The 25,628-nt window shown below is 58.0% G+C and overlaps 2 protein-coding genes across 16 annotated transcripts in view; both read left to right on the forward strand.

The window, feature by feature from the left end:
- Window positions 1–795: 795 nt before the first annotated feature.
- On the forward strand, window positions 796–9,835 carry MCOLN1 (mucolipin 1). Of its 9 annotated transcripts, none has more exons than XM_034998446.1 (15): window positions 796–949; window positions 3,155–3,451; window positions 4,146–4,313; window positions 4,408–4,573; window positions 5,185–5,293; window positions 5,532–5,628; window positions 5,842–5,941; window positions 6,169–6,275; window positions 6,402–6,551; window positions 6,698–6,799; window positions 7,196–7,318; window positions 7,593–7,808; window positions 8,749–8,866; window positions 9,391–9,521; window positions 9,623–9,835. In XM_034998446.1, exons 2-15 carry the CDS (start codon window positions 3,200–3,202, stop codon window positions 9,725–9,727), a joined length of 1,944 nt encoding a protein of 647 aa, XP_034854337.1. In that variant the 5' UTR covers window positions 796–949; window positions 3,155–3,199; the 3' UTR covers window positions 9,728–9,835. The 9 variants fall into 9 exon arrangements, with proteins under 9 accessions (XP_034854337.1, XP_034854338.1, XP_034854340.1 ...); XM_034998447.1 differs by having other exon boundaries at window positions 3,255–3,451; window positions 9,623–9,834; XM_034998449.1 differs by lacking the exon at window positions 8,749–8,866 and having other exon boundaries at window positions 3,255–3,451; window positions 9,623–9,833.
- A 100-nt stretch (window positions 9,836–9,935) lies between these two features.
- Window positions 9,936–25,628, forward strand: part of PNPLA6 (patatin like phospholipase domain containing 6) — a 30,444-nt gene continuing 14,751 nt past the window's right edge. For 2 of the 7 annotated variants that reach the window (XM_034998438.1, XM_034998439.1), the window contains exons 1-26: window positions 11,326–11,608; window positions 11,905–11,987; window positions 12,158–12,255; window positions 14,035–14,175; window positions 14,268–14,427; window positions 14,769–14,849; window positions 15,066–15,194; window positions 15,548–15,628; window positions 15,727–15,889; window positions 16,132–16,215; window positions 16,507–16,616; window positions 16,739–16,906; window positions 16,985–17,062; window positions 19,525–19,730; window positions 19,963–20,094; window positions 20,176–20,299; window positions 20,704–20,817; window positions 21,086–21,161; window positions 23,154–23,297; window positions 23,466–23,529; window positions 23,785–23,953; window positions 24,151–24,333; window positions 24,520–24,638; window positions 24,817–24,973; window positions 25,259–25,375; window positions 25,463–25,532. In XM_034998438.1, the coding sequence (XP_034854329.1) occupies window positions 11,365–11,608; window positions 11,905–11,987; window positions 12,158–12,255; window positions 14,035–14,175; window positions 14,268–14,427; window positions 14,769–14,849; window positions 15,066–15,194; window positions 15,548–15,628; window positions 15,727–15,889; window positions 16,132–16,215; window positions 16,507–16,616; window positions 16,739–16,906; window positions 16,985–17,062; window positions 19,525–19,730; window positions 19,963–20,094; window positions 20,176–20,299; window positions 20,704–20,817; window positions 21,086–21,161; window positions 23,154–23,297; window positions 23,466–23,529; window positions 23,785–23,953; window positions 24,151–24,333; window positions 24,520–24,638; window positions 24,817–24,973; window positions 25,259–25,375; window positions 25,463–25,532 (3,295 nt within the window). In that variant the 5' untranslated portion in view covers window positions 11,326–11,364. The other 5 variants (XM_034998443.1, XM_034998445.1, XM_034998440.1 and 2 more) reach the window with 5 other exon arrangements.

Raw genomic sequence — 25,628 nt, forward strand, 5'->3', positions numbered from 1 at the left:
TTCTCCAGAGTTTGCGTAATTAACCAGCATTCTTTTCAAAGCAAGAGTGCAAAGGCCCTGGGGCCCTTGAGCGGTCAGCCCGGGGAGATGCGGGCCAGAACAGAGGGCTCTCGTAGACTGAGGTCAGAGTTCGCTTGTCATCCCAGAGCAATGGGAAGACAGCAGGTTGCAGCAGAGGGCTGATAGGAACTACTCTTGGAAAATGCTCTGGCTGCTGCCTGGGGAGTGTAACTGGAGAGGGTCAGGAGTGGGAGCCTCAGGTCAGGGAGGAGGTTGCTGCCCGGAGGAGGCCAGGAATGATGGGGGACTCTGGGCTGAGGGCCACAGGAGTGGGGATGAGTTGGTCCTACTTGGGACATACTTAGGAAATGGAATAGGATTTGCTGACAGTTCAGACGAGAGGAGCAGAAGCGGAAAGAGTTGAGAGTAACCACGGGGTTTCTGGGAGGATGGAGAGGCAGCCATGAGACAGGACGTCTGGTCATCACCGGACTCTGCGGAGGGTAAGGGGTCAAGCACTGAATATGGAACTCTGGAATTTGGCACGGGACGCGGGCATGACAGGGAGCCAGGGCCGAGCCGGCCCTACGCCGGCACTCTCACAGCCAGCCCAGCCCCCAGCACATCGATCGCCCGCGGGCGTTAGGACCTCAGGGCCGCCCTCCGCCCGCATGGAGCTAGTTGAGGCCCGCATGCGTGCTGCGGCCGCCGGGCCTGTCGTGGCGCAGGGGGTGGGACGGGATCCGGTCACGTGCGCCTCCCGGGGGCGCTCTGGTCACGTGACCGCGGCGGGAGTCAGCTGACGCGAGAGGGTTTGAAGCGGCACCGCGAGGGAGCGAGGCCGCTGCAGCGGCGGCGGGCGCCCGGACCCCGGCTGCCCGGCGGTGTCCGGCGGCGTCCGGCGCTCCCGGCCCCGGCATGGCAGCCCCCGTGGGCCGGCGGGGCTCAGGTGAGGGCGCGCGCGGCCCCGCGGGCCCCCGAACGCGGGCGGCGGGCGGGCGGCCAGCTCCCCGGACCTGGGGCGGCGGAGCTCCCGGTTTCCCGTGCCTAAACTCTGGTGCTGACCTCTCAGCTTCCCGGTGGTGAAGATAGGGACAGATGGCTCCTAGAACCTGGGCGGCAGGTGGGCGCCCGCTCCTCCGACCTCGGAGTGGCGGGACTCCTGTGTGCTCTTCCTGGACCCAGGTTCTGCTCAGAGTTCCTAAACTCAGGCAGCGGGTGGGCCGCCGGCCTCTCCAGCTCGGGCCCGGGAGGTGTCCGGGGTTTGCGTTCTGAGCGTTGCTCCGATTGCTCAGCGTTGCTGGACCTCAGCGGGCACCGGCTTCTCCAGCCCTCACGTGAAACTCCCAGGATTCCCTTCCCCAATTCTTGAGGCAGTGCTCAGCTTCTCTAAACTCAGATAGAGGGCTGGGGGGCGGGGGGGAGTTACCTCCTTGAACCCAGGCGCCTAACTCGATCTCATAAGTCCAAACCTGTGGAAGCTCAGCTTTCTTGAACTCAAGCGGTGGAAACCCAGCCTCTAGTCTTCAGTCTCTGCTTCTGATGGGGGAGCCTGGAGGAAGACTCGTTGTGTTGGTCTTCCCTTCTTGAGCTAGCTGGAGATACCTGAAAGCTGTCCCTGCTCGTACGATCTGGGGTGGGTTAACTGAGATCCCAGCTAGGGAGGCGGGCCTGCCCTCTGGCTTCCCACCCAGCTATCTTGTAAACAACCACAACAGCATCCAAGCTCCAAAGGGACAGGCCAGGACCTGGCTCTCCCTGCAGGACAGGTTCTGACAGTGCTCACATTCGCCCTGGCAGCTGTGTTAGGCAGGCGCGGGCCAGGCCCTGGAAAGAAGCAGGGTTCTCCCGGTGGGGGTGGTGGGGGTGTGTCAGGGACGCTCCTGGGCTGCTGTGACCAGCTGTGACCCCAGTGGTTGATGAAACCTTGGACCTTTCTCTTAAGTTGTTCAGGAGTGAAGAGAATAAGTAGTGTTAAGAGTAAAGCCGATTTTTGGGCGCCTGGGTGGCTCAGATGGTTAAGCGTCTGCTTTCCCACTCAGGTCACGATCCCAGGGTCCTGGGATCGAGTCCCGCATCGGGCTCCCTGCTCAGCGGGGAGCCTGCTTCTCCCTCTGCCTCTCTCTCTCTCTCTGTCTCTTATGAATAAATAAAATCTTGAAAAAAAAGGAAAAAAGAATAAACCCTATTTTCTGAAGAATTACCAAGACTTGGAGGCTGAACTGAGGCTTTTAACTGCTTTATCCCGCTTCATTCAGAGAACACCTTTCAGAGTTTCAACCTCAGGGTAGATTTTTTTTTTTTTTTAAGATTTTATTTTTAAGTAATCTCTACACCCAAGGTGGGGCTCAAGATCAAGAGTCGCATGCCCTTCCCACTAACCAGCCAGGCGCCCCATCCAGGTAGACTTTTTATTTCCACTTTTCAAATGAGAAGATGGAGGCTTTGAAAGATGACCAGGATCCCCCCAACTGGGAAGTGGCAGGTCTGGGATTTGGTTCTAGGGCTGTGAGAGTTCCAGAAGCTGGTGCCCTTCATGAAGATGCTATATTAGCTCATGAGCTAACATACAGGCAGTGTGGTAATAACACCCATTGGCTTGTAGTGAGTCTTCAGCAAATATGTTCTGTTATTGTTACTGTTGTTGTCGATCTCCCCTTCTCTGGGCCTGGGGCTTGTGAGGGTGTCAGCTGGATGGGCCAGGTCATGATGAGTGGAAAAATCCTTCTTTGGATGTTTGACCAGAAAAAAACTGGAATGTAGCTGAGCTCCATGCTCATACCTGGAGGCTGGAGTTGAGATGAGCTCTGGAGCCTTGAGTGCCCTGTGGGAAGCCAGTGGAATCAATTCGTTCTCTTCCCAAAATCCACAACTGGAACAACGATGGAATGTTCTGACATTCTTACCACAAGCCAGCCCCTGTGATAAATGTTTTGTAAGCATCAAATCCTCAACTTCCTGGTGAGAGGTGTTTTTGTCCTGTTCTGCAGATGAGAAAGCTGAGGCTCAGAGGCAGAGTGCCCTGCCCAAGCCAGTGAGAAGCAGGGTCAGGAATCAGCTCAGGCCCTTTTGAACCCCAAATCCAAATTTGTAACCTCTGATAGGACTGCTACATATATCCACAACATGTTGCAGATTTTCTGGGTTTTCTTAGATCTCTCAGAGTTCTTTGGCTGGTGCATGGGACCTGTTTCCCCTGATGGCAGGTGGGTCTGCCTGGGCCTGGTCCCCACCGCCCTCCCCCATTCCTGCAGAGACTGAGCGGCTCCTAACCCCCAGTCCTGGGTATGGCACCCAGGCCGGGGCTTCCCCGGTCCCTCCGGAAGAGGAGGACCTCCGCCGCCGGCTCAAGTACTTCTTCATGAGTCCCTGTGACAAATTTCGGGCCAAAGGCCGCAAGCCCTTCAAGCTGATGCTGCAAGTCGTGAAGATCTTAGTGGTCACCGTGCAGGTGAGTCCTGCAGGGGCCCCAGCAGAACACCACCTGTGGCCGCTGCTGTGTCTGGAGTCGGAACCTAGTCCAAGCCCTGCAGCAACATAGGAACAGTGGCAATGGCTGTAATCATTCGGGAAGCCCTCTAAGATCTGTGGTGGGAACAGCTCCTTGTAACCTCACAGATGCCCTTTGAGGTCCTGGCAACCGCTATTGTCACCATTTTATAGATGAGGCAGCTGAGGCTCAGAGAGGTTAAGGGACTTGTCCAAAGTCAAACAGCAACCAAGCATGGGGAGCTGGCGCTTGAACCCAGGCAGTCTGATGCCGTGTTCACTCTCAAAGAGAACTGACCCAGTGGCTGAGCAGACAGTTGCTGACCCCTCATCCCAGGCCCTGTGGTGGGCTTTGGGGACCCCAAGGTGAATCAGAGCCAGCCCCTGCCCTAAGGAGCCTCTGGCCTCACGCTGTGATTCAGGGTATATTAGGATACTTCGGGTTTCCTTTCGGTAAAAGGATCCAACAGTGGTGCTTACCCTGTAGGTTTGGGTTTAGCACGGAACCTAGCACCTGGTAAACATCTAATGAACACTAGCCTCTGTTGTCATGAGAGACGTGAGCATCCGCTGTGTGTTGCTCCCTGGGGACTTATGGTGGGCATTCCTTGTGCCCCGCATTGTCATCTCCGCCCCCCCCCCCCCGCCCTCCCCAGCTCATCCTGTTCGGGCTCAGCAACCAGCTGGCAGTGACATTCCGGGAGGAGAACACCATTGCCTTCCGGCACCTCTTCCTGCTGGGCTACTCGGATGGGGCCGATGACACCTTCGCGGCCTACACACGGGAACAGCTCTACCAGGCCATCTTCCATGCTGTAGACCAGGTGCGGGCAACCAGGGGCAGGCAGGCAAGTGGGCAGGCAGGCAGTCAGGGGAGAGTGGGCAGGGCTGACAGACCCTCCCTTTCTCTGCCCACAGTACCTGATGCTCCCTGATGTGTCGCTAGGCCGGTATGCCTACGTGCGGGGCGGGGGTGGCCCCTGGGCCAACGGCTCGGCCCTGGCCCTCTGTCAGCAGTACTACCACCGAGGCCACGTGGACCCAGCCAATGACACCTTTGACATTGATCCCATGGTTGTCACTGGTGAGTAGGCAGGGCAGGGCATAACTGTTGGTAGCGCTGGCTGCTGGAATTAAAACCCCAGTTCTGCTTCCCATTCATCTGGCAGATAGGGTTGTCCTGGTCGTTAATAACTTGATGTTTGCAGTGTCTTTGGTAGAATGCTTGGCGTGCAGAAAAATGCAAGTGTTGTGTTTTTTTTTTTTTTTAAAGATTTTATTTAGTTACTTGACAGAGAGAGAGAGCACAAGCAGGGGGAGTGGCAGGGAGAGGGAGAAGCAGGCTTCCCGCTGAGCAGGGCGGCCCGACGCGGGGCTCGATCCCAGGACCCTGCGATCATGACCTGAGCCGAAGGCAGCCGCTTAACGGACTGAGCCACCCAGGCACCCCAAGTGTTGTGTTTTAATATCGTTAATTCACTAAGCATTTGGGGGCCCACTGAGCGCCAGGCCCTCGGGCCTGTGTAGGCAATAAGACGAACTGGGCCCTCTCCAGGGGAGACAGTGGGGAACAGATGACAAATGTTAAGTTCATAGTGGGACGTGAAGGAGGGAAGGGGGCTGCTGGGGACTCTGGGGAGACCTGCCTGTGCCTCTCCCGCCCCCAGTGTCCCTTCCCTGACTCCCTGTCCTCAGACTGCATCCAGGTGGACCCCCCTGAGAGACCCCTTGTGCCCCCCAGTGATGATCTCTCCCTCTCGGACAGCAGCGCCAGTTACAAGAACCTCACGCTCAAATTCCACAAGTACTGCCTGATGGAGGGGCTGCCAGGGCTGGGCCGAGGGTTGGGGGAGGCAGGATGCCAGGCATCCTTGGCCACCCCCCACCGGCGGGGACAGAGAAAGACCATGCTGATGCCTGTGTGTGAGCACTTCCTCTGCAAGCTGCAGAGTCAACGTGGGGCAGGAGCGCTGCGGTGGGGGGCGGGGGGCGGCAGGAGGGACCAGCAGAGCCCCTCTCCCTCACTGAAGCTTCCCTCCCAGGCTGATCAACGTCACCATCCACTTCCAGCTGAAGACCATCAATCTTCAGAGCCTGATCAACAATGAAATTCCTGATTGCTACACCTTCAGTGTCCTGGTAAGCCCAGTGTCCAGGACAAGGGGAGCAGGCGCTCCAGTGATAAGGGTTGCCCACAGGGCTCCTGAGCTCCGGGGCTGGGGACCCTTGGCCAAGGGCAGCTTAGGGGTAATAAGGGAGATGGGGCCAGACAGACCATCCATTATGCGGGTCTGGGAGCCTGAGTCTGCCAAGGTTTACTCTGGCCTTTCCTGCCCTGCCATACCCCTGCAGATCACTTTCGACAATAAGGCGCACAGTGGGCGTATCCCAATCAGTCTGGAGACCCAGGCCCACATCCAGGAGTGTAAACACCCCAGCGTCTTCAGGCATGGTGAGCCCCGAACCCCCAGACCCATGCTAGCAGGGGCCCTGACCTGCCCGGGGATCCCCCAAGCCCCAGACCAGCACGGGCCCAGTTCCTGATTCATCCAGGTAACCCATAAGCCCACTGAGTAGCCACCACCAGTCCTGCAGCCCTCTAGGCCTGGGCCTAGCCCCATCCCTAGTCTCCCAAGGCCCCAAGCCACTCCCGGCCCTACCCAAGTCCTCTCCCCACAGGAGACAACAGCTTCCGGCTCCTGTTCGATGTGGTCGTGATCCTCACCTGCTCCTTCTCTTTCCTGCTGTGTGCCCGCTCGCTGCTGCGTGGCTTTCTGCTGCAGAACGTGAGAGCTGCGTCCAGTGGCACGCATGTGTGCCTGAGCCAGCCTCTCCTGGCTCGGGGGCCATAAGGGCCGGGGGAGAGAGGGTCCCTCGCCCGGGCCAGCCCTCAGCCCACCTGCTTCCTACAGGAGTTTGTTGGGTTCATGTGGCGGCAGCGGGGACGGGTCATCAGCCTCTGGGATCGGCTGGAATTTGTCAATGGCTGGTACATCCTGCTGGTCACCAGCGATGTGCTCACCATCTCAGGCACCATCATGAAGATTGGCATTGAAGCCAAGGTGGGTCCTGCCCGGGGCCCTGTTGACTTGTTCCAGGCCTTGGTCCCTCATACCACCTCCCCGGCATACCCCTCCCATACCTGCCTGGGGCCACAGCCCCTGGGAAGAGCCAGGCCAGGTGGGGTTGACACTGCTGCTGTCCCTAGAACCTGGCGAGCTACGACGTCTGCAGCATTCTCCTGGGCACCTCCACGTTGCTCGTCTGGGTCGGCGTCATCCGCTATCTGACCTTCTTCCATAAGTACAATGTAAGCTTCGAATGTGCAGGCTGGACCCTCCAGGTGGTGGCCGTACGCTCCCCACTTCTCACTTTCTTGCCCCGGATAAATACATACACCTGTAGCCATCACCAGCCTCTATAGATGGCCTGTCACGAGCCTCTTCCCCGTACCTGCCCACCCCAGATGTACCTGTCCCTGCCCCCAAACCAGAGCCATGGGAGCCTGCTGCTTCATGCCACCCAGCTCAGTCTGGCCAGCGGGTATCCTCAGGTCCCCTGCCCCCCCCCCTTCTAAACTACCTCCAGCTTCTGTGGCCGCTCTGGTATGACTTCAGCCAGGCACTGCCTGCTTCCCTCCCATTCGCAAGGCCAACCTAGGTTGTGGCCACACCCTCATCGAGGCCTCCCCATCTCCCTGCCACAGATTCTCATTGCCACACTGCGGGTGGCCCTGCCCAGCGTCATGCGTTTCTGCTGTTGTGTGGCTGTCATCTACTTGGGCTATTGCTTCTGTGGCTGGATCGTGTTGGGCCCCTACCATGTGAAGGTAGGGGCTGTCCAGGGCGTGGTGCTCATGACCCACAGTCAAGGGGTTCCTGTCTCCCCTCTCCAAGCCCACTGCTAAACCCTCTGACCCCTGGTCTATTGACTGTTGATCTGGGCACCCTGAACAGCCCACCTTGACCCCTGGTACCTTACCAGGAGGTCTCCAGCAGTTCTGCCCATTGTTCCCTCTGACTCCCCGTGAACCCACCCCATCCCCAGCCCGCAGTTGCACCCACGGTCCTTCTGACCCCACAACCCCACTGCCCTGCTGGCAGTTTCGCTCGCTGTCCATGGTGTCGGAGTGCCTGTTCTCGCTCATCAATGGGGACGACATGTTCGTGACGTTTGCCGCAATGCAGGCTCAGCAGGGCCGAAGCAGCCTCGTCTGGCTGTTCTCCCAGCTCTACCTCTACTCCTTCATCAGCCTCTTCATCTACATGGTGCTGAGCCTGTTCATCGCGCTCATCACTGGAGCCTACGACACCATCAAGGTCAGCCCCGGCCCGCATGCCCTCCCCCAGCCTGTCTCCATGGGGGGCCAACCCTCACGTACATACAGCCCTGAACCTTGGGCTCCAGGGCCCTTGGAGTTGGCCCCAGCAGGGTCTCAGGGGATGTGGTGCAGGGTGAGGAGGGAAGGACCCAGGGAAAGAAGGTGGGAGACTCTGAGAAGCCGGAAGAGAGGTGGCTGGGGGTCGGGGGTGGGGGGAGGTGTGCTGATCACAGCTGCCACATTCTCGGTTTTATCAAGGTGGGGCTCTGGCCAGGTAAGGTTCCTGTGTCTGCTTTTACCAACAGAGAAACCAGGCTGTAGAGTTTTAGTGACTTCCTTTAGGGCACCAACTGACCGAGATGCGGGACGTGAGGTCAGCTACTAAGTGGTCGAGCCAGGCTCAACCCAGGACTGTGTGTTTCCGGAAGTCCTGATCCTCACCCTCCCATCCTGTAGGGTGGCCTGGGTGGGAGCTCTGGGTCCAGGGAATGGTGGTGGTTCTGCAGGCTGCAGGGGTCAGAGGAGAGGGGTTGGAGTAGAATGTGAGAGGCAGGTAGACACAATTCTTTTAGCAGACGTGTCTGAGGGTCCTGTGCTGGGTATCTAGGAAACATGGTATATACAGGCTATCCCAGAGCAGTAGGCAAGATGGATGATCCATGAACAGAACTGGGATGACCCAACTGGTGAGAGGGATGAAGGTTACAAAAGGATCCCCTGCTTTAGACTCGTATTGGGGTGAGTCCAGGGAAGTTTCTAGAATGTGCTAATACTGGTCCTAGCCACATGTAACTATTTAAATTTTGACTTTAATTGAAATGAAATACAATTCCACATTCAGTTCCTCACTCACACCACCTGTCAAGTGCCCAGAGGCTAACGTGGCTAGTGACGACCAGATTGGACAGCACAGATGGCAGACCTTTCCTTCGTCTTAGAAACTTCTGGATCGACAAGACGGGAGTCCAAGAGAGAGCACCAGGGAGAAGGAACAGCCAGAGCAAAGGCCCAGTAGCCAGAAAGGACTTGGGGATGAGATGATGGCTTCTCTACCAGGTTGGGAGGGGTGAAGGCTCTGCGGAAAGCCAGTGTTTTGCTGGGGATGCAGGGGTGCACCCCCCCCCAAGCATGGATACAGTCATCCCACAGATACACTCCTGTCACTCGGGTCCAAGGAGCCCCCCCGGGTCTTGCTCTAGCACCTAGATGTCACACATGTGTATCAGCCTTGGATATAAAGCGCAGACCTTGCTCCTGCCGTGTGCACCCACTCAGTAGATGTGCCCATGCAGGCACCCTGCTTGTGTCCGGTATGGCTCCGGGTGCTGGGGCAGCGGCAGAGGGCACCAACTGACCGAGATGCGGGACGTGCACATACTCAGGGGCCAGGCAGTGTCTCCCCGGGGAAGCAAACCCCGAGGAGTGACAGGTGGAGGGAACCTCAAGTGCAAAGGGGTGGTGGGGGTGGGGAGCTTGGCTGGTGGCTGAGTCACAGGGAGGAGATCTCGCTGGCTGTCTGCCTGGCGAGGAGGTGGTGGGGAGGGCAAACCTCAAAGGGGCCACCCCGCATTTCTCCCCAGCACCCAGGCGGTGCTGGCGCAGAGGAGAGCGAGCTCCAGGCCTACATTGCTCAGTGCCAGGACAGCCCCACCTCCGGCAAGTTCCGCCGCGGGAGCGGCTCGGCCTGCAGCCTCCTCTGCTGCTGCGGCAGGTTCGAGCTAGGGATTGGGGGCTGGGGACAGGGAGCGTGCTCGAGGGAACTGCTGCCTTCCGCCCCGGCTGACAGGCTGCTTGCTACTGCCTCTCCTCCAGGGACGCCTCGGAGGAGCATTCGCTGCTGGTGAATTGACTCGGACCCGCCACTGCTACTGGACATTAGCCCTCCGACTGCGGAGACTCACGCTTATTTATTTTTAGGGTTTGCTTTTAAGGACCGGTTCCCTGCTGCGCCCTGAGGACCTGGCCCAGTCGGGTCGGACACGGGTGGGACAGGGCTGGGTGGGTGTTAAATAAACGGGAAAATAAACTTGTTCTCGTTTCTAGCGGGAGGGGCGTTCCCTGCGCTAGTCGGTTTCGGCCCCTTTAAGGCGTCGTCCAACAGCGTGGCGGGCGGTGCGAGACCTTACACACGTGGGGGGCGGGGCTGCAGCGCGGTTTACGCGAATAATTTAAAGGGGCCGCGCCCGAGGCGCTGGACGGAAAGCTACTGGTGTTGGCGCAGCGTGGACCCCGGCTGCGGCCCGGTGGGTGAGTCCGGGTTTTCGTCGCCCCCGCAGAGGCGTCCCTTCGGGGGTCGTTAGCGAGTCTTCGGCTTTCCCAAGATCTGCCCTCCTTTGGCCGGTAGCTCCCGACTCTCTGATGCTCCCATTCCCCCGCCCCCCCCAGTTACTGGCAGGTGTTTCCGCGCCGGTAGCCAGGTGCGCGCTAGGGAGGAAGAGTAGTCTTCCCCATGAATTTTCCAGGTAATACCTCCAGGGCCCAGTGACTCCCCCACATTTCCGTTAGCACTCCAGCGGTGCCAGAAATATTCTCAGGTTTCCAGAAAAGTCCCAGTAATATTCCAGCATTCATTCCTAGCCGGCTCTTGCTCAAACGACCCCAGGGACGTGCTCACCCACTTCCCAGTTTTCCCAGGAATAGTGCTGTATTCCTGAGAATCTCTCAGTAACTTTACAGTGATCCCCAGTAATTCCAGCGTCCCTGGTTACGTCTCCCAGTAATGGCGCCAGCATCGTTCCGAGAGTCCCAGTGATGCTTCACACTGTCAGAGACCCTGTAACTTTACTAATGCGTGACTGTAAATCTAGCATCACAGTAACACCTTGCGAACCCGCCCCACTCCGAGCGTCCCGGGATTCCTCCGAGACCTCCGCAACGCCCCAGGATCCCTTGGGTGGGAGTTTCCAGCAGCACTCCCGAGCGCCCCCCGCCCGTGGGTCTCCCCAGGGGCAGGTTTGGGTCAGAAGTCAGGCGACCCCGTGGCTTGAAGGCCCCAGTTTCCCTGGGGTTGGGGCATCCAGTCTTCGCAGAGGGGTGCGGCCTTGGGTCTGCCGGGTCAGGATTGATCAATCCCTCAGGGCGGAGGCTAGGAGGAGGCCACTTGCGGGAGGAAGGCGGGCTCTTTGGGGACCCGTGCGCACGCTGCTGACTGTGGGTGTCCGGCCGGCTGCCCTTTGGCCCCAGGGTGGGGCTGTACCCGTGGGGCGTCTGGTCGGCTGGGCGTGTGGGTGAAGGAGCCAGGGACGCGCCTTACTCCCTAGCCCGGGCGTCGAGGTCAACCTGCACCTCCTTTCTGCTCTGCAGCGCCCCACCAGCCGTCCCCTGGCCAGCGAAGCCATCCAGGCGGCGAGTACGAAGGGGGCAAGGCTCGAGGTAGGGGTAGGGGAGAGGCGGCCCCAGAGTGACGACTTGCACCGGTTCCTCCTGCTTCTTATTCCCCAGGATTCCGGGCTACCAGACCTCCGCCCAGTCTGAAGCAACTGATGGAGGCTCCGTTGCAAACGGGAATGGTAAAGATTGCTTTGTGAGGCGCTGTGGGGACTACAATTCCCGAAATGCTTAGCGCTCATCGCGGTCCCGCGAGAACTGTTCAGACGGAACTACGTTTCCCGGCGTGCACCGCGGGCCGCGGAGCCGCCGGAAAGAGTTGCGCCCCCGGGGAGGGAGCAGCGGCGGCCCATTCTGCAGATGGGGACGTCGAGGCACGGGCCGATCGTGACCTCCTCGGGGGCGGCGGACTTGACCGAATGGGATGGGGACGGGGGCGTCCCGGCCTCCGGGGAGGGCTCGGCAGGCCGGGTATGCGATGCGCAGCCAGTGCCATTCGTCCCGCAGGTGCTGGGCGTGATGATTGGGGCCGGAGTCGCGGTGCTGGTCACTGCAGTGCTCATCCTCCTGCTGGTGCGGAGGCTCCGAGTGCCGAGTGAGGACCCGGAGGGCCCCTCCGGGGAGGCTGCGGAGTGGGGAGCTGAAATGCCCGGGTTCCTGAGGCAGTAGAGATGGGACTTAACGGGAGTCTGCACGCAGTGCCCTCCTCTCTGGCCGTGTGGAGTCTGCGCAGGGCTCAGAGTGCTTCTCTCCCCACTTATCCCCAGAAACGCCAGCACCGGATGGCCCCCGGTATCGATTCCGGAAGAGGGACAAAGTGCTCTTCTATGGTCGGAAAATTATGCGGAAGGTGAGCTTAGGACCCCCCGGGGTCCCCGCCGAACACACAGAGGTTCTGCCCTTTCCTTTTTACTCGTTTTAGTAAGTCCGTTTTCCTTGGCTAGGGTTCTCTGGATCTGGCCCCTTCTTCCCTGGCTCTGAATTGGCAGTTCACCCATCCCCCATCCTTACTTCTCCTAGGTATCACAGTCCACTTCCTCCTTGGTGGACGCTTCTGTCTGCACCACTTCCCGGCCACGCATGAAGAAGAAACTTAAGATGCTCAACATTGCCAAGAAGTAAGGCTGTACTGGGTGTACCTGGCACTGGGGGCTATCTCAGGGACCCTTTGAGTAATCAGCCCACACCAAAGGGTGTATCTAAGGGTTCTTTGAGCTGCACGGACTGTTTGGGGAGTCTTCCCACATTAGAGGGGCTATCTCAGAACTCTCGCACACTAGACAGGCGGGCTCTGAGAACATCTCAGCGAGGTTCCCCCTACCACGGGGTGTTTGTGAGTCAGTCAGTATCTTGGACGCTTTGTAATAATAGGGCTAGGGGTCTCCGTCTGGGCTCTTCATGTAGGCCAGTTCATGGGTCTCCCCACACAGGAGGTGATTCATTGGGGTTAACTCAGGTGTTTCTGTGATCTCCTGGAAGGGCTATCTCTAGCTTCTGTTTTGTAGGGGTTATCTCAGCAATCTCTACGTCAGAAAGCATCTCTCTATGTCACCTACCCTGGAGTTCTTCCTACACTAAGGAGGCTATCTTAGACGTTTCTGTTTCCTAGGAGTCATTTCGAGAATCTTCTTGCTCTAAGAAACATAGGAAGGACATCCCAGGGCTCCATGCCATCAGCAAAGGGCTATCTCAGAGTCTCTGAGAAAGGCTTTCCCAGGGATCTTTCTAAGTTGGAAGCTGGCTGTGAGGTTGGTCTCCAGACATCATGGAATGTACTTGAAGGTCTGTCTCAAGGGTGTCTTCACACTAAGGGCTCTCCCACTGAGGGTGTCATCCTAGGGCTGTCCATGATCAGCAGATGTGTCATCGCGTGGCTTTTTGTGACTTCGGTAGAAGGGCTAGCTCTAGAGCCTCTATGATCAGTTGAGGGTCTGTATGTCCTGTCTCTGTATGTCACGGGGGTTGTGTCAATGTGTGCATACCCTCGAGGAGCTACACTGATGTTTTCATGACCTTCAGGGGGCTATCTCCGCTCTCTCTGAACTGGGCAAGGGCTAGCCTAAGATCTGTTTGATCAGAAAAGGAACCATATCTGGATTTCTCTATATCGTGCAATTTAATTCAAGAGTCTGCTTATCCTAGAGGGTCCTATCTCAGGGGGCTTGTGACCGGGAAGGGGCTGTCTCAGTAGTACCTGTGACTTGCAGGGAAGGGCTCTTCTGGGTCTATGAGTAGCAGAGAGCACTATCTGTGCTCTCCACATACAATGAGAGCTATTTCAGGAGTCTTTGTGACCATTGAAGGGATCATCTCAGGGTTCTCTGAGATCTGGAAGGAAAGGCCAGCTCAGGGAGCTTTACAAAGGCCGAGGAGCTGATGGGGTCTCCTCGTATGATGGAAGCTACCCCAGAGCTCTTCGTGTGTTGGGGAGGCTATCTCCGGGTCCAGTCTGTGCTAGGAAGGAAGGTCTCAGGGGTCCCATGATGAATGGAGGTGCAGTTTCTGGGGTCAGGCTGTATTTTATGCCAGGGGTCTGCCTAACTACAGGGTCCATTTCAGGAGCTTATGATTAGCAAAGAGGCAATCTTAGGATTTTACATCAGAGGACAACAAATTTTTTTGTAAGGGGTCAGATCAGTAAACATCTTAGGCTTTGCAGGCTGTATGACTGTGTTACAATTTTTCAGCATTGTCGTTGAGTGAAAGCAGCCACGGGTAACGTGTAAATGAATGAATATGGTTGTGTGCCAATAAAACTTTATTTACGTAAGTAGGTAGTGGACCAGAGTTTGCTGACTCCTGTTCTTTGTGATTTAGAGGAAAGGCTATGTGGGAGTCTTCAGGTCTGCCCGAGCCCTCTCCCTACCTGCCCCCTGCACCCCTCTCTTCCCCCCCAGGATCCTTCGTATCCAGAAAGAGGCACCAACACTGCAACGGAAGGAGCCCCCGCCTGCAGTGCTCGAGGCTGACTTGACGGAGGGTGACCTGGCTAACTCCCACCTGCCCTCCGAGGTGCTCTACATGCTCAAGAATGTCCGGTCAGTGTTGGGGTGCAGGTGGGGGGCGGCTGCAGAGTTGGGGGGCTCACCTGACCTCCTGCATTCCTCCCCCTCTCTGCCCCATCCAATAGGGTGCTGGGCCACTTCGAGAAGCCTCTCTTCCTGGAGCTCTGCCGACACATGGTCTTCCAGCGGCTCAGCCAGGGGGACTATGTCTTCCGGCCAGGCCAGCCGGACGCCAGTATCTACGTGGTGCAGGATGGGCTGCTGGAGCTCTGTCTGCCAGGGCCGGTGAGCGGACCAATCGTGGGGTACCACGGGGGGATGGGCAGTGGGGACTGTGATGGGCGTTGCTGTCGGTCAGCGGGGCTCACGGACTTTTGAGATGCGCAGGCAGAAGTTGGGAACAAACACGCAAGGGTGTTGGGTTGGTCTACATGGTCAGCAGTTATGGTTAATGACGGCCGGAAAATGGATACCGACCAGAGATTTGGTGGGTTTGGGGATCGGGGTGTCAATGATCACTGGGTGGTGAGGTCCAGAGCCAGTGGCATGCTCAGGGGGTGGAATGCCAGTTGGCAGGGGGGGACAGCCCCGGTCAACCCCCCCTCCCCCGCGTCTGCGTGTCTCAGGATGGGAAGGAGTGTGTGGTGAAGGAAGTGGTCCCTGGGGACAGCGTCAACAGCCTTCTGAGCATCCTGGATGTCATCACTGTAAGTGATCAGTCTTGGGGGACAAGGAAGCTGGGTATGAGGACCCACTCAGTGGGCTGGTTTGGAGAGGGTCACCTGGGGGGCCCCAATCTCCCAGAGTCCCCTCGGATGCTGCCAGTGGTCTCGCAAGGCACTGGCCTTGGGAAGGACTTGGGGAGCAGTAAGGGAGCACACAGCCCCTGATCTTGATTCTCCTTGTTCCCCCCATACCCACAGGGCCACCAGCACCCCCAGCGGACTGTATCTGCCCGGGCAGCCCGGGACTCCACAGTGCTGCGGCTGCCCGTGGAGGCCTTCTCTGCCGTGTTCACCAAGTACCCCGAGAGCTTGGTGCGGGTGGTGCAGGTCAGCGGGCCTTTGGCCTCCCTCCACCTGCCCCTACCCATCCCAGGCACCTGCGGGCTGTGCTCAGCAGCCAGGTGGCGCTCAAGCTGTGCTTATCAGCCCTGAGCAGCCACATCCCTGGGGGCCCCTGTCCCCTCCCTTCAGCTGCCTCCACCCCTTCTCCCCAGGCTTCTGCCACCTGATTGTGGGTTTCTCCCTGGCTCGCCCTCTGCCCCTGGCCAGCCCCTTACTGCTCCCGGCCTTGACCTTCCCTACACTTCCACCCCCTTAATGCCTAGTCCACATTTTCTCCCCCTTTCTGTTATGTGATTCTCATTACCCAGTGTCTCACTCCCCCTTCTCCCTGGCCACAGATCATCATGGTGAGGCTGCAGCGGGTCACCTTTCTGGCCCTTCACAACTACCTGGGTCTGACCAACGAGCTGTTTAGCCACGTGAGTTCCGCAGGGGGCCCAGGGAACATGGAGCCGGGAGGGTGGGGGTGGGATACGTGCCTCCCAGGACCTACCACAAGGGGACTCTCTGTCACCAGGAGATCCAGCCCCTGCGCCTCTTCCCCAGCCCTGGCCTCCCAGCCCGCACCAGCCCTGTGCGTGGCCCCAAGAGGGTGGTCAGCACCTCAGCTACTGAGGAGCCTAGGGAGACTCCTGGCCGGCCGCCTGACCCCACTGGGGCCCCACTACCTGGACCTGCAGGTATCAGAGATGACCCCAGCCGTTTCCCAGGGACCCCATAGCTAGGTACCCAGGTCTGACTCCTGTTTGGTCCCCCAGAGACCCCTGGCCTCGGCCCCAGGGGGCCATCAGAATCGCTTTCCTAGGCCCCCAGTCCTCAGAGACTGTGAGCTGACCCATCTCTAAACCCTGCTCAGTTCCCTACTCTGTGATCCTAGCTTTAGGCTCTGAGGGGCAGGAGCCTGACCACGTGTCTCTCCCAGGGGATCCGGTGAAGCCCACATCCCTGGAGGCTCCCTCTGCTCCCCTGCTGAGTCGCTGCATCTCCATGCCGGTGGACATCTCAGGTTTGGGGCACCAGATGGAGGGGGGGCAGGCCATCGGGCTTCTGGGTTGCCTGTAGGCGTACCAGTCTTGATTTTTCCCATCTGTGAAGTGGGAATACTGGCAGTATTCTCGTGATGTTTTTGTGGGTAATTATTGAGATGGTGTCTTCCCAGCTGTGGTTAAGAAGGATTCTGAGGGCGAGTGCTGTAATGGAGTAGTCACATCTGCACAGATAGGGAATCTGGCACATAGGTCAACTGGGGTTGCTCTCATCTTTATTGTTTTTATAAAATACCTCCTGCCCACCGCAGGCTTGCAGGGTGGGCCCCGCTCTGACTTCGACATGGCGTATGAGCGTGGCCGGATCTCCGTGTCCCTGCAGGAAGATGCCTCAGGGGGGCCCCAGGCAGCTCCTGTTCGGGTAAGGCCCTCGTCCCCTCCCCTCCCCAGTGCCCTCCCACAACCCTGGCCTGGCCCACAGTGGTCAGGTGGGAGAGAGAGGTCAGGTGGGAGCACAGAGATCACAGGCCCTGTCCCGTGCAGACCCCCACTCAGGAGCCCCGGGAGCAGCCAGCGGGCGCCTGCGAGCACAGCTACTGCGAGGATGAGCTGGCCACCGGTGGCTGCCCCTTCGGGCCCTACCAGGGACGCCAGACAAGCAGCATCTTTGAGGCAGCGAAACGGGAGCTGGCAAAACTGATGCGGATTGAGGTGGGTGGCTGTGGTGTCCCGGGGGGGGGTGGGCGGGGAGGCCCACAGGGGCCCATCTCAAGCCCCCTTTCTCTCCAGGACCCCACCCTCCTGAGCAGCCGGGTCTTGCTGCATCATGCCAAAGCTGGTACCATCATTGCTCGCCAGGGGGACCAGGTGAGGCTGACCCCTGGTCTCTAATGCAACTCCGACCCAAGACCTTTTTCTGACCTCTGAACCTTACCCCTTGACCCTATGTGTAGATCTCTCTCAGTGTGTGATTTCCATCCCTGCCCCTAGATGCTATACTCTGATCCCTCTTGCGCTCTGGACCTACTGACCTTTCCTCTCTAATCCTCGAAACTTTGACCCGAGGACCACTCCAGGGACATTTGCCAATGTTGAGACTTTTTTTTATTGATTTGGGAGGATGCTACTGGCATCTAGTGGGTGAAAGCCAGAGATGCAAGAATGCACAGAACGGTGCCTCGCAGCAGAATTATTCAGTCCCAAATGTTAATAGTGCAAAGGTTAAGAAGCTCTGTTTTACAGACATTTCCCAAAGTGTGCTTCATGGAACACCTGTATCACAAACAAAGGATCTGTGCTCAAACAGATTTGGGAAATGTTGGCTATTTAATCCCTTTGTGGAAGCTCTTGGTGAACACCATTAGCATATTCAAGGCTCTGAGAAGTCCTGCTGTGAAGAGACTTGCTTCCCAATCTGATGACAAATGGCAGCTTAATATTAGTAACTCCCATTCATATCCCAAACGGAGTCTGGAAGTTCTGTCTTAGAAGATTCCAGCACGTGTATGCGTCTCCTGGGGCTGCAGAGGCAGGAAACGCCAGCAAGATCCCTGCCCTTGGGAAGCCCACAGTTCTGACCGACATTGCACTCAAAGAGTTACTCCAATTCTTGTAAAACCGTACGTGCTTCATGCTTACACATAAAAGACATTCTTGGCTTTACAAAATCTGGCTCAGGCAGGGTAGCAACTCTGAGGAGGTGACCTCCAGCTAAGTAGGAAGGATGGGGAGGAATTAACTAGGTGCAAGAGGGAGAAAAGAACTTTCTAGGCAGAGGGAAAGCTTGTGCAAATATCCTGTGGTGGGAGGATGTGTGACCTCTAGGAAACAAAAGGAAGTCAACAGGGATGGAGTGGAACAAGGGAACTGGGAAAAAATATAGATACAGGTATACACACACATGAAATTATTTATAGTATATCTACATAAGACATTCAGTGGTTTTTAGGACATTCACAGAGTTGTGCAGCCATCACCACTATCAATTTTGAATTGAAAGAATACTTTCGTCACCTTGAAAAGAAAGCTCATACCCTTTAGCTACCCCCCTCCTGCCTCCTAACCCCCACCCCAGCGGTAAGTAGCTCCTAATCTTAGGTCTCTATAGATTTGCCTGTTTTGGACATTTCACATAAACGGAATCACACAGGATGTGTCCCCTTGTGTGTGAATCACACAAGAAGTCCCCTGTGGCTGACTTCTTTCACTTAGCATCATGTTTTCAAGGTTCATCCACACTGTAGTGTGTTGGTGCCACTCCTTCATGATGAAATAATCAATTGTGTGGGCCTACTGCATTTTGTGTATCCGTTCTTCATCTGATGGACATTTGAGTGATTTCCACCTTTTGGCTATTATGCATAATGCTGCTGCGAAGATTTCTGTATGAATTTCTGTGGGCATGTAGGTTTCCATTTCTTTTGGGTGTATATCTAGGAGTCAAGTTGCTGGGTCAGGGCAATCCTACTTTTAACTTTTTGTGAACTGTTTTTGACTTTTGCCAGACTGCTCTCCAAAGCAGTGGTGCTATTTTATTTTATTTTTTATTTTTTTTAAAGATTTTATTTATTTATTTATTTGACAGAGAGACAGTGAGAGAGGAAACACAAGCAGGGGGAGCGGGAGAGGGAGAAGCAGGCTTCCCGTGGAGCAGGGAGCCCAATGCGGGGCTGGATCCCAGGGCCCCGGGATCATGACCCAAGCCAAAGGCAGACGCTTAACAACTGAGCCACCCAGGCGCCCCTGGTGCTATTTTATGTTCCCACCAGCAGTGATGAGAGTTTCAATTGCTCTACATCCTAACATGTTTTGATGCTAGTCATCCTAGTGTGTACAGGAGCATCTCATGGTTTTGATTTGAATTTCCCTAGTGAGTGATGATTTTTAGCATCTTTTTATTATAAATTTTATTTATTTGACAGAGAAAGAAAGGAAGCATGACCAGGGAGGAGGGAGGAGGGGCAGACGGAGAGGGAGAAGCAGACTCCCTGCTGAGCAGGGAGCTTGATCCCAGGAGCCTGAGATCATGACCTGAGGCGACGGAAGATGCATATATAGAGTATAGAGGGCGTAGAGGTTACCTAAAAATAAAATAAAACCTTTATTAAAAAAATATGGGCCTTAATCTGAGCTCAGGTTTTGGTAATCCATTAGTAATGTCTGCTCTGGGTGCCGAATGGGAATTATATACATGTGCTGTGCAGCTCAGAGCTATCCAAAGCCTTTACTCCCCCCTTCCACTTTTCCTTCCTTAGCCTTTCCTCTGGGTGCCTTGAGCTGAGTGGGGGCTGGGACTTGCCCGTGTGCCCATCTCTGCCTCTGCCCCACAGGATGTGAGCCTGCACTTTGTGCTGTGGGGCTGCCTGCATGTCTACCAGCGCATGATCGACAAGGCAGAGGATGTGTGCCTGTTCGTGGCACAACCTGGGGAGTTGGTGGGGCAGCTGGCAGTGCTCACGGGCGAGCCCCTCATCTTCACACTGAGAGCCCAGCGAGATTGCACCTTCCTGAGGATCTCTAAGTCCGACTTCTATGAGTATGGCTGGGCGCCCCCCTGCCCCGTGGGGTGGGAGTGGCACTTGGAGGGCCCCCACTCGACTCCGTTCTGCTGTGGCAGAGGTCATCCCTCTGGATGCCCAGTGCCTCTCCAGGGCAGCTTTGAGCCCTTCTGATCCCACCGCCAGGCTGTCACCCACCCTCTCCACTTCCTAAGGAATGTTCCAGGGCACCGCCCCCCCAGCCCATCCACCCCTAACTTTCCCCTCCAGGATCATGCGTGCACAGCCCAGTGTGGTGCTGAGTGCCGCGCACACCGTGGCCGCGAGGATGTCGCCCTTCGTGCGCCAGATGGACTTTGCCATCGACTGGACGGCTGTGGAGGCGGGACGGGCTTTGTACAGGTGCAGCCCTTGCCCTTTCTTGCAGCTCGAGCCTTGCCCGAGACCCAGCCCCGACCCTGTCTGACCTGCTCCCCACCCCAGGCAGGGCGACCGCTCCGACTGCACCTACATTGTGCTCAATGGGCGGCTGCGCAGCGTCATCCAGCGGGGCAGCGGCAAGAAGGAGCTGGTGGGCGAGTACGGCCGCGGGGATCTCATTGGGGTGGTGAGTGCCGCGCCACCCACTGCCCTCTGATCACTCCCACTACGGGTTCCCCCCACTACTCCTCCCAACAAACACATCGTCCCAGGTAATCTGATGGGCCGAGCCCGGTCCTTTCCGTGAGCAGGAGAAGGGGGCAAATTCCTGGGGTGGTGAGTCTTGATCAGACTCCGGCCCCAGACCTTTATTAGAAGAGGAGACAATCCCCCCGCCTCCCGCTGGGCCTAGATCCCTAACCCTCTCCCCGAAGCCCTAATGAGTAGTGGGGTTTGATTTGCACCCATATCGGGGGGGTCTGTCGGGGTAGGGCGGTAGCGCCTCTTGTCTGCACCCACGGTTGGCTCCCCCTTTCCTGTTGGGGCCTCCCGGCTCAAGCAGCCCTGGTCATGCACTGGGGGGGCCCCCAGGTGGAGGCGCTGACACGGCAGCCTCGTGCCACGACGGTGCACGCTGTGCGCGACACGGAGCTGGCCAAACTCCCGGAGGGCACCCTGGGCCACATCAAACGTCGATACCCTCAGGTGTGGCTCGTGTGGCTCCCAAGCTGTGTGGGCTGGTCTCCTAATGGGGGGCGGGGCCCGAGGGGGCAGGGCCTAATAGTGGGGACAGAGTGGGGTGGGGGATAGAGCCCCAGGGAGCAGGGAGGAGACGGAAGCCCTCGCGTTAAGAGCAGGGCTCTTGGGAGTGGGACCCAAGTAACGGGGACCCAGGCACCCCGGTAGGAGGAGGGAAAAGTAGAACTCGGACAGTTGCCCCTCTCGTCTCATTGGATGGCTTCCCATGCCCCAGGTCGTAACTCGCCTCATCCACCTGCTAAGCCAGAAGATTTTAGGGAATTTGCAGCAGCTGCAAGGGCCCTTCCCAGGTGAGAGCCGGCTGGCCCCGGGAATGCTGGAGGTTGTAGTCCGACGCCTAGAACACGCTGGGAGGGGGAGCCCGAAGCCCTGGGCATGCGGGGAAGTGGAGTCCGGCGTATAAACCACGCGCTGGGTGGCGCTTAAAGTAGGAGTGGGATCTGATTTCCGGTGCTTGCTGGCGGGGGTGGGGGGTGGGGGGTGGAGTTCGGGGTCCTGGGCACGCCGGGAAACAGAGCCCTAGACCCAGGCCATGCTTTTAATGGAATCTAAAGTATCTGTCCTTGCCAACGGGCGGAGTCTTTAGGGGCGAACTTGTTTCTGGGTGTCAGGGCCTGCGGGCGGGATGGAGTCCACATCCTGAGCACACTGGGCGAGGGAGTCCCAGAAGAGTATGCTGGGAACTGAAGTCCGTGGGGTGGAAGTTGGGGGCCAGGGGCCAAGTTGGGAACTGGCTTCTGAAGTTACTGGCCAGCTGGAAGGTGTAGTTTGCTGAGTTAGGGCACATTGGGAATGGAGTCGGACTTCAGGTGTGTGGAAATATGGACCAGAGGTTCTAGGTAAGGGAGAACCGACCCTGAATCAGCCCAGCTGCTCCTCCTTCCCTTCAGGGTCTTCTGCCCCGTTGGCCTTGACACCTGGATGGTAGGGGGCAGTGGTGAGCCTTGGCTAAGGACGCCCCCACGCTCAGGGTCTTCTCTGACAGATTTTTTTCCCCCCCAGTTTTGGCCCATGTGTACAAATGCCCGTTCATTTTCCATCAGGCCATTGGTCCACCCTTGTTACAATTGTGGGGCAGTCTTGCTGGCAGAAACATTAAGATCTTAGACCCTTGAGTGCCTCTCTGTTGATGGGATATGGAAAAATTTTCAGGGGGGCACCTAATATGTACTAGGCCCTGTGCTGGGTGCCAGGGTTGGGGGATTAGGGAGAGTGCACAAGACAGACGAGGCTCCTAGAAGGGTTTACAGCTTGGCAAGCAAGATATTTGAAAAATACAAAGAAAAAGTGTGACGTCACAACCCGACATGTACAGTGAAGAAAACAAAAGAAGGTCTTGATGGAGTGTGATGAAGGGAGGGAGGGAGGTTTTCCTGGGGACAATGAGCTGGGACTTGACATGCCCAGAGGCAGAAATGAGATAGGGTGTGGCACTGAAGAGAACTAGGAAGGCCCTGCACACAGGGATTTGTGGTTTTGAAGCCCTTCAAGGAGGAAAGTGAGCAAGGGGGAGAAATGGGGGGAAGGAGTCAGGTCACATAGGGGCTGGGAGCCCCAGAAAGACATTTAAGCTTATTCAGACTGTTATGGGAAGCAACTGGAGGGGAGGAGCCAGTGGGAGGTCCAGGCAAGAGAGGGGGGTGAGGGCTTGGTCTAGAATGTTAGTGGAGAAGCTGGGAAGCAACAGATAGGTCAAAAATATATTTGTTTCTGCATAGTTTCGTGTTCAAGTTCCTTTAGTGGACGGAAGCACCAAGGCCATAATGGGGTAGGGGCACAGATCTGTCCACACAGGCACAGTGGAGTGCTTATAGAATTATGTAATGGATCCTGTTGAGATGAGGCCCTAAACTGAAGGTCACATAGCTAGGTCTTTTTTTTTTTAAGATTTTTTATTTATTTATTTGAGAGAGAGAGCACATGAGAGGGGGGAGGGTCAGAGGGAGAAGCAGACTCCCTGCCGAGCAGGAAGCCCGATGCGGGACTCGATGCGGGACTCGATGCGGGACTCGATGCGGGACTCGATCCAGGGACTCCAGGATCATGACCTGAGCCGAAGGCAGTCGCTTAACCAACTGAGCCACCCAGGCGCCCACATAGCTAGGTCTTATCAAGACGGTATGGGGTGAGGCTGTGGGTCCAGGACTGAGGCCACAACCTTTTGCGTGGCTTCACTAAGCCTCAGTTAGATGATGAAGGGCGGGGATTTCTGAGGAGGAGGAGGCAGGTCTACTTCTCCAGATGCAGGATTGCACAGCAAATCTCCTTCATTGGGGTCTCAGCAGGCTCGGGACTAGGCGTCCCCCCTCACTCGGAGCTTACCAACCCAGCCAGCAACCTGGCAACGGTGGCAGTCCTGCCAGTGTGTGCCGAGGTGCCCATGGTGGCCTTTACTTTGGAGCTGCAGCATGCTCTGCAAGCCATTGGTCAGTCCGGGGACTGGGGCGGGGTGAGAACAGGCCATTGGTCTGGGTGTGGGTGGGGCACGTGTGGGCGGGGCCGTGGTCAGTGGGGGTGGGGTGGGAGGTGTTACGGGACAGGCCCCCAGTTCTCTGGGCCTGGGTGTCTGACTCTCCATCCTCACCCATCCCCAGGGCCTACACTCCTTCTCAACAGTGACACCATCCGGGCCCGCCTGGGGGCTTCTGCTCTCGATAGGTACGTGTTCGGAGTTTGAGGAGGTGGCGGATAGACTTGAAGCCCAGAATGCCTTCAGATTTGGTTGAGTCCTGGGCTGTGAACCAAGGAGCATGTGCCCCATCCATTCAGTCAGTGGGAGACCATGGGGCATGGACATGTGGGGGCCTGGGTGTCTAAGTTCCCCTCCTCCCAGTAATGGAACTACATGGTTTCTGGGAGGTGTGGGACCCCTGCCCAGCCCCCTGGCATGACTCACCCCCACCCCTGTCCCAGCATCCAAGAATTCCGGCTGTCAGGATGGCTGGCCCAGCAGGAGGACGCGCACCGCATCGTGCTCTACCAGACTGACGCATCGCTGACTCCCTGGACCGTCCGCTGCTTGCGCCAGGCCGACTGCATCCTCATCGTGGGCCTGGGCGACCAGGAGCCCACTCTCGGCCAGGTCCAGAGACCGTGCACAGTGACCCCTCCCCCCACCCCCGGACCTCGTCCCCTGCCCTCCGGTGCCTGCAGCAGGCCCCGTGCACCCTCACCGTGGGGCTAGGCAAGCAGGGACCCAAGCTCAGCCGGGGGTGGGGGGTGGGTGGCGGGGAGGTCATGACCGAGGATTAGTGACTTCCACCCTCTGTTCCCCCCCAGCTGGAGCAGATGCTGGAGAATACAGCGGTGCGCGCCCTCAAGCAGCTGGTCCTGCTGCACCGGGAGGAGGGCTCAGGCCCCACGCGCACCGTGGAGTGGCTCAACATGCGCAGCTGGTGCTCGGGGCACTTGCATCTGCGCTGTCCACGCCGCCTCTTCTCCCGCCGCAGCCCTGCCAAGTTGGTGAGCGCCGTGCCTGGAGAGGAGCCTTCCCAGGGACCACCAGCCTCTAGGACCGTTCGGGAGCGGGGCCGCTGTAGCGGTGGGCTTAGAGACGTGTGGGGGCAGGAGCGGTGGTGTGGAGGTCCAGACGTTGGCTCTTGCACCCCCATCCTCATGCGTCACCTCTCTGTCCCCCCCGCATCCCAGCACGAGCTCTACGAGAAGGTTTTCTCCAGGCGCGCTGACCGGCACAGCGACTTCTCCCGCCTGGCGCGGGTGCTCACCGGCAACACCATTGCCCTGGTGCTGGGCGGGGGCGGGGCCAGGTGAGGGGGCGGGGCCAGGGTGCCTGCGGGGTGGGGCTTATTTCCTGGGAGCCGCCCTTGAGGGGTGGGGCTGGCACTCGTTCCTTGCCTGTGGAGGAGGTGGGGGGGCGGGGGAGCTGGGGAGGGGGCGGGACCTGGGGGGTCTCCAGTGGGCCCCTGGGTTTTGTCTCCCTTGCAGGGGCTGCTCGCACATCGGCGTGCTGAAGGCATTGGAGGAGGCAGGTGTCCCTGTCGACCTGGTGGGCGGCACATCCATCGGGTCCTTCATCGGGGCCCTGTATGCGGAGGAGCGGAGCGCCAGTCGCACGAAGCAGCGGGCCCGGGAGTGGGCCAAGGTGTGTATGGTGGGGGGGGCACCTACTGGAGGAGCACCCTGAAAGCTGATTCCCGAGGGGTTCCTGGGCTTTTTCTGCCTTGTTCCTGACTTCCATCTGTGAACCCCTCCTGGACCCTCATGGCAATACCTCCAGGACCTTGCCGACCTCTTGTGACCTCCTGGTTAGTGACCCTAGTCCCCAACCCCCCGCCCCCTGGCTGGAGCAGTCAGGACCCTTAGTGACCACCTCGTTAGTGACCCCAAGCGACTCCCGTTCGACCCCAGCCCGCCTCCTTGCCCCTAGGGCATGACCTCGGTGATGGAGCCGGTGTTGGACCTCACGTACCCCGTCACCTCCATGTTCACCGGGTCGGCCTTCAACCGCAGCATCCACCGGGTCTTCCAGGACAAGCAGATTGAGGTGTGCCCTCCGCCCTCGCCTGCCCTGTCCCCGCCGCTCCCCACGGGAGTCCCCACTCCTCTCCCAGCTTGGTCCCTGTTCCCACAGGACCTGTGGCTGCCGTACTTCAACGTGACCACGGACATCACCGCCTCGGCCATGCGTGTCCACAAAGATGGTGGGTGCCCCCAGCCGACCCCACAACGACCTCTGCGGCTGGGGGGGAGGGGGTGCAGGGAGGGCAGCCGAGCATCTGGGACATTGTTAACATGAG

Source organism: Mirounga leonina, unplaced genomic scaffold (assembly GCF_011800145.1).
Source record: "Mirounga leonina isolate KUSES-001 unplaced genomic scaffold, KU_Mleo_1.0 Mir_94, whole genome shotgun sequence".
NCBI lineage: Eukaryota > Metazoa > Chordata > Mammalia > Carnivora > Phocidae > Mirounga > Mirounga leonina.